General features: G+C 41.2%; 1 protein-coding gene across 6 annotated transcripts in view; it reads left to right on the forward strand.

The window, feature by feature from the left end:
- Window positions 1–539: 539 nt before the first annotated feature.
- The window catches only part of fam131ab (family with sequence similarity 131 member Ab), a 92439-nt gene continuing 79526 nt past the window's right edge, over window positions 540–13452 (forward strand). The window contains exons 1-2 of one of the 6 annotated variants that reach the window (XM_072474250.1): window positions 540–870; window positions 5246–5385. In XM_072474250.1, the coding sequence (XP_072330351.1) occupies window positions 840–870; window positions 5246–5385 (171 nt within the window). In that variant the 5' untranslated portion in view covers window positions 540–839. Of the gene's footprint in view, window positions 871–4957; window positions 4979–5245; window positions 5386–13452 lie in introns of those variants that run through there. The other 5 variants (XM_072474253.1, XM_072474252.1, XM_072474251.1 and 2 more) reach the window with 5 other exon arrangements.

Raw genomic sequence — 13452 nt, forward strand, 5'->3', positions numbered from 1 at the left:
ATCTGGATTAATGCTGCTAACCGTATTTCCAAATTATAGCGACGTTGAATAGTTTATTTTGCCGGCTGTGTAAACATTAAAGGTCACTGAGATCCCTGTTCATTGGACCTGTGCCCGATAGCAACTTGAGTTGGTGCAAGCGTGAGAAAACAACCATTCGGAATAACAATCAAACCGAGCGAGCACTGGGACTTTGAGCTAAAGTTCCTTCTAAAAAGGACAGGACAACTCGCTCTTTCAATCACTGCAAGAAATCCCACTGAACTTTGCACTTCAATTTAATGAGAGAGACTTGGAAGTACAAACTACACCCCCCCCCCACCAAAACTCACACAAACCACGGGCGCTGTGTTATTATTCAGACGGGGAGATGTGGGAGTTTTCAGCAGCAGTGTGTAGCTGGGTGCGCTGCTGCACCGCTAGTCCGGGTTGAGCTGTACTGTCAGCAGACTGCCCAGAGGGACCGTCAGCCGCCGCTGTGTCCAATAACAAGGAGATGCGGAGGCAGAGATCCCCCCCGTCCCCATCCCCATAGTCCACAAAGGATCACGCTGACAGCCTCGGCTAATTCGGAGTTCGCCGCACGCTACGTAAAGTGGCGTTTGCTACGTGCCGGGGCGACTGTACAAGAGGCAGAGCTGGAGTGAGAGAGCCCAGGAGAGCAGGTGCAGGCAGCCAGGAGGCAATCCACATCTCACTGCCACTCTGTACGACACTCATTGCCGGGGAAAGCTTTTCAGTGTTCACATACATCCCCGCGACTTCAATTTCCATGAGGTACTGTGGAAATGATTCCAGTCTGGAACCAGGGTTAAATTTTCACCTAAAAAACGCCGATTATGGGGTGTATAGGCTCCAAGACAACTATTGGTAAGCTTTGCTTTCTTATTGTGGACAGAACAGGGTTTGCTGGCCTCTCAGGCGGTACTCAGGCTGTGTGTAGACTCGTTAGTCTTTCTGCGAGGCAGCAGCTTAGTAGGGTGAATTGCAGTTTTCAGTGGACCCCTTCTGCAGGTTTAATGTTCTCCAGTAAAGGCTATTCATGGGCACGGCTGGATGTAGGCTTCCCATGTATATGCATTATATTGTTCCTTCTCCGTTATCTATGTTATGAAGCAATCACACTTCTCCTTAACCGCGTGAATCCAAGTGTGTTATATATTAGTCCAGCCATGCTCTGTACGGAATCACTCGGTATGCAACTATGATCTCCGTCAGCAAAGTAACAGCACTTACTCCCAGCCCCTGCAGCCTTTTTCTGCTCAGTGGACGGTGCTCTTTACGCGATCGGGTCAGAATTGTTTTTACTGGTTCAACCATCTTTGAAACAATTTGTCCAAATCGATAATTTTTAAGGTGGCGTTTCTCAACAACCGGGTGGCCCTAACTCGACCCTAAATGTTAAAATGCGCCCACCTGCTTCACATTCAGCCACTGGATAGCCAGGGAAGGTCGCCAGACCCTCCCCCGCCTCTGAGTTTGGTTGGAGGAGCCGCGGGATTTCGGCTGTTTTGGATAGCTAAAGAGGGTACAACTCAGACCTTTGACTGGGAATTTTCAACACGCAAGTGAATGTTAATCACAAAGGCAGTGCTCAGACAGAAGGGGGAGTAAAACCAGTGCCACCAACAGTTTGGACATCCCTTACAGTTTCAAAGAAGCGTGTCACCTAACATGGTGAGATGATCTTAGCAGGTAAACCGTATTTCAAGTGCGAAGATTGCGTTTACACTTGCTTTCTTCAGAAAGCAATGTATGTGTGGCGCTGTGGACATTGTATTGTGAGCCCCAGTCAACACTGGCGCCTGTGGATTCAGTCAGAGGCTACTGGACTTGAGGAAATTAGATGGGGCGGTGAAATGAACTTTCCAGAGCCGTCGGTTCGATAAATGAAATGGGAAATGTCAGATAAACCAGACAGGGCGACCGACATCTTTCCTTTGGGCGTGGCTCGTTCCCGAAGCCGCCGATTCTTTTTCATTCAATGCCCTCATTCACTCTTCACCCTGCCACACATCTCCGAGTATAAAATGTATGGCCATTGAAGAATGATCGGAGGCAGCAATCTCACCGCAGGGCCATCAGCTCTGCGTTAGTTTGAGCGCCACTCTGCCCTGGCCAGGCTGCACACAGGAGCCCAGCACCGACCAACTTCTGATCAATGCATTAAAAAGACGTTTTACAATCGGCAAATGGTAGCATTGAAGAGTTGACCAGACTATTCTCTGCAGAGAGGTTGACACTACCAGAATAGATGACGTAGCTTTCCATGTTTTTTGCATTGAAATGTGATTTATAACAAGTTAGACCAGTTTAGTACAATTTTGATCCATCCATATTATGCAATCTTGGTTTTTGGCTGTGAGCTGATGTACTGTGGATTGCAAATAGCCAGCCGAGCGCTAAGTGTCAGGTGTATCAGACTTTCCTCACACTCTGCACATATAATCATGATTTAATCGTCAAATACCAGGAGCAGTAGTACGCGGCCATTTTCTCTCCAGAGAGCATTAAGAATTGACTTCAATAAATAATACTGTTACCATGCAAACTGCTGCCAGTTACACTGGACGCACTCTATCTTTCCCACCGGGAGGTTTTTTTTCTTCCGTCCTTTATTTGTTAGATGATAAAGATCCTGGGGGAATACTTTCGATGCGTCGCTTGGATGTGTTTTTTTTTTGCCTCATTAAGAGGATTGCAGTTTTATTAAGAATACGGGCAACGGATGAAACCAGGGACATTGTTATTGAGCCGCCCACTTTTAATGAAAATATGGCACGTACGGATCTGTGATTTCAGAGAAGCCAGTGGTGCTGAATTAAGAGCGAATGTGCTTCACGCGGGTGGCCGTTTTGCTTTTGTCACCAATAAATGTCCACCTCCAGCTGTTTCCTTCGTAGATCCCCCCCCCCCCTTTCCCTTATTTTTTGTGTGTGAATAAAACCAAATTGTTCAAACGGCTGCATTGAATCGATTTGGAAACACGCGTCTTGTCGGAGTCGCCCGCTCCTTACTACATCCATCTGATTTTTCAGTCGAGCTGTGTAGAGGTTTGGTGCAGCCAAACGGTGTAATGTTGAGGTCTGCTGAACCCGCCTGTATAATAGGGGCTCTTGAGGAACACCAACCTGCCTGAGACATTTGGCTGAGGAAAGTGTAGAGAGAGACTCTGGTTCAGGTGACTTGTTGATCTGGTTGTATAAATTGTATGCGTTGTTGCTGTAAGGGTTGGCTGCACCGCTGAAGCTCAAAACCTTCATGAAAGATTTGCTGAAATGACAATTGTGATTGTGAGGGAAAAAGATGTACATGTAGCTAAAGTAGGATTAAGCAGCGCGAGTAGGAAAGGGCAGGCAAAACATTATTCATTGTGTACATTTGCACAAATAACGTCCCTGTGCTTTTCCTGCTTAACTTTCCAATTCAACTTGGATTAGAATAGGACATGTATGTCGGCCCTGCCAACAGATATTAGAAGGGCGTTGCTTTGTTTGAGCTACTAACAGATTAGGACTATTTAAGAAATCAGAAAAATCATACTCTTCCCAGTATGAAGTGCAATTACCTCTGAGCAACCCCATTAGTTGTCTCTGGTACCTGGGTTGACAGATTATTCAAAACATTTCTGGCTCTGAGTGAAAAAGTTTCGTCAGGCCATCCAATTCAAAAGTTGCTTCTCACTCACTGAATTCTGCCAATGTGGTTTTGGCCCTAATTCCCTGGTCCAGGATACTTTGAGAACATTACTGTATCTGTGTGCAAATTGTGTACCTGCAGGACAGAGCGAAAAAATCTAGTCATGGGTAACAGAGCGGAGAATTTTCATTTGAATTGAGTAGGCTTTTCCAACACAGCAGTGTTGTCATAATATTTCTATTGCAATCAGACCAGTTGATTCGCTTGAAAACACTGGCCACCTTGTTTGATTTACAGTGTGTTCCTCTATATTTACTGTAGACTGGACCAGTGGTGATTTTATTTGTGTGAACAGACACGGTTCAGATGGATAACTACTGCATAAATGCTGAAATCATCATCACGGTGTGATACGCACTCAACCATATCTTTAATTGACACTTTGCTAACTAGCAATGGCCGAGGAGGAGGGGTGATGGGGGGGGGGGGGGGGTTGACCTCTAAACATAAACAATCTGTACCTGATCTGTGCATTTCGGCTACGGGGTAAGTGCAACGCCAGTAGGATGACCCGTTTAAGATTGAGTTTGGTTTGTTTAGGCTTCCAGTTGTAGAATTCCCGTACTAGCCTCCCCGAACAGGCGCCGGAATGTGGCGACTAGGGGCTTTTCACAGTAACTACATTGAAGCCTACTCGTGACAATAAGCAATTTTCATTTTCATTTCATTCATTTCATTTCATTTTCATTTCAAATATATTTCATAACAAAGTCAGTGTTTATTGGACCGTGTTGACTGCCTCACATGACAACATTACCAGCAGGGCACTGCTCTGCTACTATTTTAGATGCAGACAGGAAAAGCAAACATCAAGCCAGCAGTGTCAACAGCGTGTCGGGGGAATAGCTTGACGGTCCGTGATTAATTATTAAATATTACCTGCGCAATTCCAAACATGTACATATTTTGCGCCCCCGAAAGTGCTGTTTCTAACGTTGTGTGCCCACTCTCCAAATCCCAATTAGAACTGATTGCGAGTACCCAGAGTCTCTGCATGCCGAGATTGCCCGCTGGGTTAGCACTTTTCCTTCATACCATCGTCTGTGTGGCAGTTGCAAATAAAATTGCAAATCGATTGGGTTTCCTTGGCAACCTGCATTTGCCGTGCTCCAGTATTGTGCTAACCCGCCCTCAATCTCAGCACGCTATTGTGTTTCGGAGAGAGCAAGCCAGCAGGGCTGTTTCGACCTGTGTGCTCACAACAGCCAGAGGGGATGTTGCGATATCTACATTTGTTTTACAAACAAATTGATTCAAATACATCGAATTAATTGACAAGGTAGTAGGACTGGAATCACACACACACACACACACACACAAAACAGCGCCGGTTTCTTCAGTTTTAAGGAAAGGCTCATGTATTTGACCTGTTTAAAAACTTAGAATTTGGAACTTTTGCGGGTTTGCGAATGGCCCAGGAATTGGGTCAAGAACGGAAGAATTGGGAAAGCCCGAAAATAGAATTAGTTGTATATTTCAGCTTTGCTAAAACATCTATTCTCTCAATGTCCTGGATGAATGTAGTGTTGCATTCTGTCTTTCACAGTGGCAGTTGATACTACCTTGCGTGTGGAGTGGAAGGAAGTGAAGTCAGCTGCAGCTCTCTTCCCACTGGGAAACACTACGACTTCTCTAGTGCGAAGGCTAGCACACCAGACATCAGTAGACAGCCCGGAGACTGCTGAGGTGCTGCTTTTTCCCTTTTGGATGTGCACTTATAGAACAAAAAAAAGTAACAGTAAAAGCATGATTGTAGTACTAGATTTTCAACTTCTGCCTGGCAAATCAATGAATCCTCTCATAAATGGCAGTCAGCATTGATCCTATTGGGGGAAGTCAGAGAAATTAGACAGACGCTTAAATCCTTTTAAAATGCTATGATACAAATACCTGAGTATTAGATGCTTCAATTTTTTTCAACCAATTGAGCTTTTCTATTGATGTGCTTTCTAGTTTGACTTTCTGTTGGGATGCGTGGATTGGCATTTGAGTAATGGATAGTCACGTATTCTGTTTTTCGAATGGAAAGCCATCTTTTATGAATTTTCCCTTTATTATTTAATGGGATTTTCATGCAGCTGCTCTTGAAAGTGCTGTTTTAATCAGCCTCATATGCTTTCACCTAATGGCGCCAACTATTTCTCATCTATATTTTACTTTAGGGCTAATTCCCGTTGCCACCATGTATCTCAGCAATGTTTCTTATCAGGGCGGCACAGTGGTTAGCACTGCTGCCTCATGGCATCGAGGACCCAGGTTCGATCCCGACCCCGGGGCACTGTCCGTGTGGAGTTTGCACATTCTCCCCATATCTGTGTGGGTCTCACCCCCACAACCCCAAAAATGCACAGGGTAGGTGGATTGGCCACGCTAAGCTGCCCCTTAATTGGAAAAAAAAGGAATTGGGTACTCTTAATTTAATTTTAAAAGCAATGTTTTTTGTGCGACAAAAGTGTAGTTGATCTTATCCCTAAAAGTGTGGGCCCCAAACATGCTGTTTGTTCTATAATTAAAATCTGCAATTACAAAAGCTCATTATTTATTGCATCACCAGTTTTAAATGGACAGAAAAACCTCCTTAGGTCCTCAACCCCTCACGGAGCGCCCCAACCAACTTAGATGATTCCTTTCTGTTCTAGGTCGCTTTTTAAATGTAATTTCTATTTCATTTTTCATTTTATAAACGTAATGCAAAACTGTAAAGAGGAGATTATACATCTTAATTAGCAGGGATTAAAAAAAAACATTTCCTTTAATAATATACTGATATAAAATTACTTTGCATTCTAATTTAATACAATTGATAACTTCATTAAAATGGATTATGTGGTTTTTTTATGCTCGGCTCCCTCCACATTTGTTGAAATTCCCAACCAAACAAACATTTTGATGGAGTCGGTGCTGATCAAAGAAGTCCTGGAAAAGGGAACACAAACCAATTTCAGGCTTTCATTGTTGTCACAGAGCACAGTGTGAGCTTCATCTAATCTATCATAACAATGACTCAAAAATTGCAATGCAGGCCAACTAATGATGCCTGTTTACTTTCAATTATATTTTGCATGGTAAGTTGCTGCAAATGTAGGATGGAAATTGTTTAGTGTCTCTTACAGGGCATCTGGGAGCTGAGTGACCTGGGCAAGAAAATTTGTGCCACCTTAATCGACCGGTATGAAGGATTATGAAATTAACAATGCAGGGTCTGACCAAGAAAGTGTAAATTAGAATGGCAAATTCATCGTCAAATGTGGTACAGAGAGACAAAGAAAGGTTAGATTTAAAGAGAAAAAAGGACAGAAAGTAATTTTTTTGAAGAATAAATGATTAAAAGAACTCTCACAACTATTAAAACCTGAAAGCATGAGACTATATATTTATAATAGTTCATTTGCAGTGTCAGAAATGTTGACCTGCAATAATTAAGAAGCATCACTTTTTAGAAAACTTACTTAGACTTAAAATGACTTAACTTTTTCTATGACAAGTTTAGTTTATATCACTGTGTAATTACTAGAACTCCACAATATTCAATGCATTTGAATGGGGGGGTCAGGCAGTGAGATGCCTTTTTTGTGAAACCAATGGCAGAACCTAAATTGTTTTGCAATTGAACATTAATAACAACAAAGAGTGCTATCAGCTTGGCTGACAGGATCTTTTGAATCAATGTATCTTAGCACAATCTCATAAAGGCACATTAACTGCTGTACCTCAATGTGATATTTATCATTTTCCTACACCAAACATAATGACTGTTTTCAACAAGGTTGTCAATTTTGGTGCTGAGATAAATTGGCATAACTTTTGTCTTCACCTCTTGGCAGTAAATTGGAGGGGTGGATCACCTGCATGTTATAGAAGAAGACCAATTGTTGATTTTTATTATGATTCTAAAATTGATGGACAATTTGTTTTGTCAGTTTAACTTCCCAGGCAGCGAGGCTGAAAATGATTCCCTTTGTTTCAGCTGGCTCTTCTGTGCAATGAGCAGTTTTCTTTCCAGGAGTCAATTGAGCAGAGTGAAAAAAAGGTTTCACCACACAACAGTAATATATTTAAATTTGATATTGCATTTCATAACCAGTTTTTTTTGTTAATTTAGAGTACCCAATTCTTTTTTTCCAATTAAGGGGCAATTTAGCGTGGCCAATCCACTCAGCCTGCACATCTTTGGGCTGTGGGGGTGAGAACCACGTAAGCATGGGGAGAATGTGCAAACTCGATGCAGACAGTGACCCAGGGCCAGGATCGAACCCGAGTCCTCAGCGCATGAGGCAGTAGTGCTAACCACTGCGCCACCATGCCACCCATCGCTTCCAGTTAACAGACTTTAACATTGGATACAGACTTAACCTATATGGAGTGGTGGAGAAGAGGGAAACACTTAACTTTACAATTATTAATAGCAAGACAAAATGAATAAGAAATAATAAAGGAGATGATAAAGGCAATGTGGAAGAAGACAGTGTAGAAACAATGCTTGTGTATTTACAGTTTTGAGTATTAATCTTTTATTCATACATTAATACATACCATTATTGCTGCAATACTATATAATTCTTGAACTTTGAGGGTGTGAGTTGACAAGCATAAAATTGTTCAGGGCATACAGATTTCATGGAGATGACAGCTTTGTAAGAGTTAAAGGAGGGTTAATATCTCAGCTGGCCATAATGCAAAGTTACAATGTAGTACAATAAATCATGGAATTTTTCTCTTTCTATCTGATCATGGTAATTAACTTATCTGAATTGCATGGCTCCTAGCTATATGAGATTTAGAAATATAATGAAAGCCTAGGGGAGTTAGGACTAGTGTGTAAAACAGATCCTTTGGGAGTGATTCTTGCAGATGAACCACTGAATAAACAAGCACTGAACGTGTTTAAATATTGGTGGAGTCCATGCAGAAGCAACATTAGATTCTTACAATTTTTTACATAATCTCTGTAAAATTCAGCTATACTGGAACATGATTAATCATGAAGAACTCCAGAAAAGTATGCATTTTCATCCTTCTTACATGACAAAATAGAAATGTTATTGTTAAAAGTAGTGATATTTTAAATGCAGCTTTGATTACGGAAATCTTTGAATTGAGTCTGTGTATGTTTTCAGGAACTAGGATTGCACATGATGGATGATAATGAGAAAAATGCAAATTAAAAAGAAATGGAAAAAAATGCTTAATGCAACATCCAGTTAGTTAAGCTATTTATGTTTTTTTTACAATTGTTGTTTCCTCCGCTGCAGGTAGTGACTTTTGACCTTTTGATTGATTATCGTTCTATGGATACTGCACTTTGCACAGATGTGCAAATGGAAACACTGAATGTTGCTAGACTGTTTTATCATGTACCATCGTAGGGTGGAATGTAAATGAGTCCCACCCTCCCTATACAACCCATTTACCCATTGGTTCCAGAGTAAATGTACAAGATTGTCAATACTTCCTCTTTGCTGTAAATACCTCTGCCATATGTGGTTTAACCACTGGGTGGCTCCTTAAACAATAATTTGTGGAGCATCACAATTGCATTAGCTACTGTAATAAAAAGTAAGCCCCCCCCCCCCCCCCCCCCCCCCCAAGCCAATGCCAGATTATGTTTTACAACAGTAGGCTTGAGATGAGCTGGTTTTAAAAAAGGGATCTTCTCCTCTCATTCAGTTTTACATTTCAAAAAGGAAACCTCTGCTATTTAGTTGAAGCCTTTCAGAATTAAATGCGTGTCTTTTACGTCAGTAGTCACTGGGAGAAAAAGCAGATCATAGTTTCTGGTTGCTGTGAAATTGTAGTGAAGGACGTGGCATGCTATGAAATAGTTTTGAAGCAAATTAATATAGAAACAATTGATTCAGAGTGTGTCTTGCTTGATGGAGCTCTCCTTGTTTTGGAAATGCTTTTTTAGTCTTAACTAATTGAAATTTATCTTATGGTAGGTAGCTTATCTGCAGTGATATAATCAGCTATTAACTAGAGTCTGTCTGGCATTTTCTTTCGAACCTCAAGTGCTGCGGCTTTCTGTAGCTGAAAAACAGCCTACGTTTTGTATTCCGGATTCTTACAAATACACATAATGTAATATTGTTTTAAGGTTAGGTTTAGCTCAGTAATGGTTGCTTCCATGCTGCTAATTTCATCTTTTAAGCTTTTAGTTTGATGATATTGCTGGAACAAAGAATTGCAAATAACTAATATGTAAATAGTACCAATCTGACTGACTATCAAGTCGTGATATTGCTGTTTGAAGGAAATAAGATGTTTTGCGCTAAATACGTTTTAAACGTTTTTGCATTATGTGCATTCATGTGGCATTAGATTTGAAAATAAGTAATGAGCAGGAGCTCTGACCTTTTCCTTTATTGTATTACACGTTTGCAATCTCAGAAATTGGACTTTGTTTCACCCTCAATGTGGGTGCTCATCTACATTTACATCCAGTCTAGCTATGACTCAGTTAAAAATTCTTACCCTTGTGTTCATATCTATCCCTATTTCTTTATCAACACATAAGAAGCTTGACACCACCCAGGACAAAGCAGCCTGCTAGATTGACACCCCACACACCATCTTATATAATCACTTTCCCGTCCTCCAATGCACAGTTGCATCAACGTGTACAATCTACAAGATAGATGACAGCAGCTCACTAAGGCTCCTTCCAAAACCCACGGCCCCTACCACCTAGAAAAGCAAGGGTGCAGATGCGTGCGAACAAGACTATCTTCATGTTTGCCTCGAGCCATACACTATCTTGGAACAAGATCGACGCAAAACCTTCACCGTCGCTGGATCAAAATACTGGAACTCCTTCCCTAAAGCACTGTGGGTGTACTGTAGGGACTACAGTGGTTCAAGAAGGCAGCTCACCACCATCTTCTCAAGGGTAATTAAGGAAGGGTAATGAATGCTGGCCTAGCCAACAACGTCCATATCCCATGAATGAATTAAAAGAAGCTTCCTAACACAACATTCTTCTAATTCTGGCCTCTTGCACACCCCTGAATTCCGTTAAACCACCATTCACAGCCGTGCCTGCAGTTTTTCTAGCCCTAAGCTCAGAAATTCTCTCCCTGAACATCACTGCCTCTGCATCTTTCTCTGCCTTTAAGATACTGATTAAGACGTACTTTGACACTGCAGTTGGTCACATGCCCTGATATTTCTATGTTACGTGGTGTCACATTTTGTCTGATAATTCAGGTACTTCTGTAAAGCACGTTGGAATGTTTTAATTACATTTAAAACGTAATATAAACCTAAATTGTCATTGTAAATGTTTTTGCTGAAGGTCTATACTGAAGTTCCAACAAAATCATATAATCTGAAGGTTCATGTTAAAATCGTAATCCCTGTTTCTGCATGAATTTTAATAATTCCTCCAGGATTTATGTGTGAGATAAGGGTGAAATTCCGGTGATAGTTACCAAGCCATTGAAGCATTATAATATTCATAGCCCTACATGGTCTTTGCACCATTAACCACAGGGCAGTATTCTCATAGATTGGAAAAAAGTGTTAAATGGATTTATGCTGTAGTTACAGAATTATTTTTAGTTTGGAATTGATTGTGATGACAAATTCATGATTTAATTAATGGCCTGGATTTAATTATTCAAAAGGACACCAACCAAACAAACTATTAAACATTAAGTTTGGTTATTATAAACCTTTGGGATTGGCATAGTTTTTTTTCTTTTAAAAAAAATGTAAAGTACCCAATTCATTTTTTTCCAATTAAGTGGCAATTTAGCATGGCCAGTCCATCTACCCTGCAAATCTTTGGGTTGTGGAGTAAGACCCAAACTCCACACGGTCAGTGACCCAGGGCCAGGATCGAACCCGGGTTCTTGGTGCTGTGAGGCAGCAGTGCTAACCACTGTGCCACCATGTTGCCCTGGCATAGTATTTTTAACAGTAAATCTACTGATTTATGGTGAGATTCTGCTGGGACCATGGGGAATATTTATAATGCTACTGTTTCTATTCCATATGTTTCTATGCATTCAGACATGGAAATACACTGTAATATTAAATGAGGGTTGGTTGTAATGAAGAATGGATTATGATTCCATTCTGTATTGAACTGTGGTATCATTATGCCTCCAGATCAAATAGAACTTCTTTTGCTACACCCATTTAACTTGGGATCATCATAATGTTGGTTGATTACCCTTCATCACCTCCTCCTGTCAGTCACCCATTCCTCTTCCAATCCTACTGCATTTAATTTTCCTGCCACCACATTTTCCTCACTAATTGGCTTGTGGATTCTTTGGCTGGGATTTTCCAGTCCGTAGTGGGACCAGCCAAAGATCCACTGACTTCCAGCGGGAATTGGACCAGAAAATCCTGGCCTTCTTTTCAGTTTCAGCGATACTCTTCTGTCATAACACTCAACTACACTTCTTCCAACCACTCCAACCAGAGCTAACCTGTTGCTTAATTTCCATTTCCATCGGCCTATCTCTGTCAACACTCACCCCAGGAACTTGAAACTAGTCACATTCTCCAAGTCTCCCCCAAAACCGTACACTTTCACTCTGATCCTCTTCCCTAGTTTCAAAATGCTAGTCCATAAATTGAGTCTTTGGTCAACTGATCTTCAAACCCCTGTCTTCCTGTACTTTCCTCCAATTCTCCAGATACTCAGACATGTTCTCAACATCCCCATCACATCATTCAATATCATCTGCAAACACTATTGATTACGACACTTTCCATTTCACTTGCCCAGTTAGAACACACATGCCAATCAGGAAGTGAAAGGGGCTCTGTGCTTATTCTTAGTGGAATCCAACTTTAACTTTGAAAATCTTGTCTGGTACTCCTTGCACATGGCAAAGTAATAGCTGCACATACTTCCCAGGGAATCCATGATTTTTAGCACACCTCTGAACTCCCTCTCGCGACACCCGGTCATAAACTTTCTCGAGGAAGATGAATACAATCTTCATGTTGCAATGACCTTCACAATATTTTTCCATAATTTGTCTCAAACAAAATGGCCTTGGTGGTGCACCTTCCAGACATGAATCTGTACTGACTTTCATGGAGTTCCACTATTTTTCTCAACCTCTGATCCATGACTGTCTCCCAAATCCTGAAGGATGTGGTGGGAGTTTAATTCTTCAGTATTTTTTGCAATCTAGAATGTCTCTTTTTCCTTTGAAAATGGATTGCCTTCGTTCCAGTGAGATATTCTCTCTTATCATATCTGGACCTCATATGCACCCAAGCCGGTTCATACTTCCGCTGGTATCTTATCCAGTCCTACTGCTTTGACATTCTTCACTCCTCTCTCAGCAATGTTCTGATTTCTTCCAGATCGATGCTAGTTATCATTTCTTGATTTGCAGCTACCTTTTCTGTCTTTATTCTCAAGTTCTCTTCATTTATAGGCCAGTTAAAGTACTGGCCACACCTCCCAATGATTTAATTCTCTTTCACGAAGGTTACTCCACCTTCCTCCTTGATTGTACGGATGTTTCCCACATCATTTGTTAACCTATCCTGAGCAGCTGCTATTTTGAAGATATCTTTTCATCCCTCTTTGGTTTTCAGACTTTTGTTTATTTCTTCCATGGCAAGTGATCTTTCTCTAGCAACCAATCACTTTCCTTGTGCTCCATTTTACCTTTCTGCACCATTCTTTATCTTTGAGTCCTGAATGTTTCTTTAACAATTCCTTCTTTTCTTTGACGGCACTTTCTGTACTTTCATTTCAGCACCAAGTTCCTTTTCCACTCTTGG

This window comes from Scyliorhinus torazame, chromosome 14, assembly GCF_047496885.1.
Source record: "Scyliorhinus torazame isolate Kashiwa2021f chromosome 14, sScyTor2.1, whole genome shotgun sequence".
Taxonomy (NCBI): Eukaryota; Metazoa; Chordata; class Chondrichthyes; order Carcharhiniformes; family Scyliorhinidae; genus Scyliorhinus; species Scyliorhinus torazame.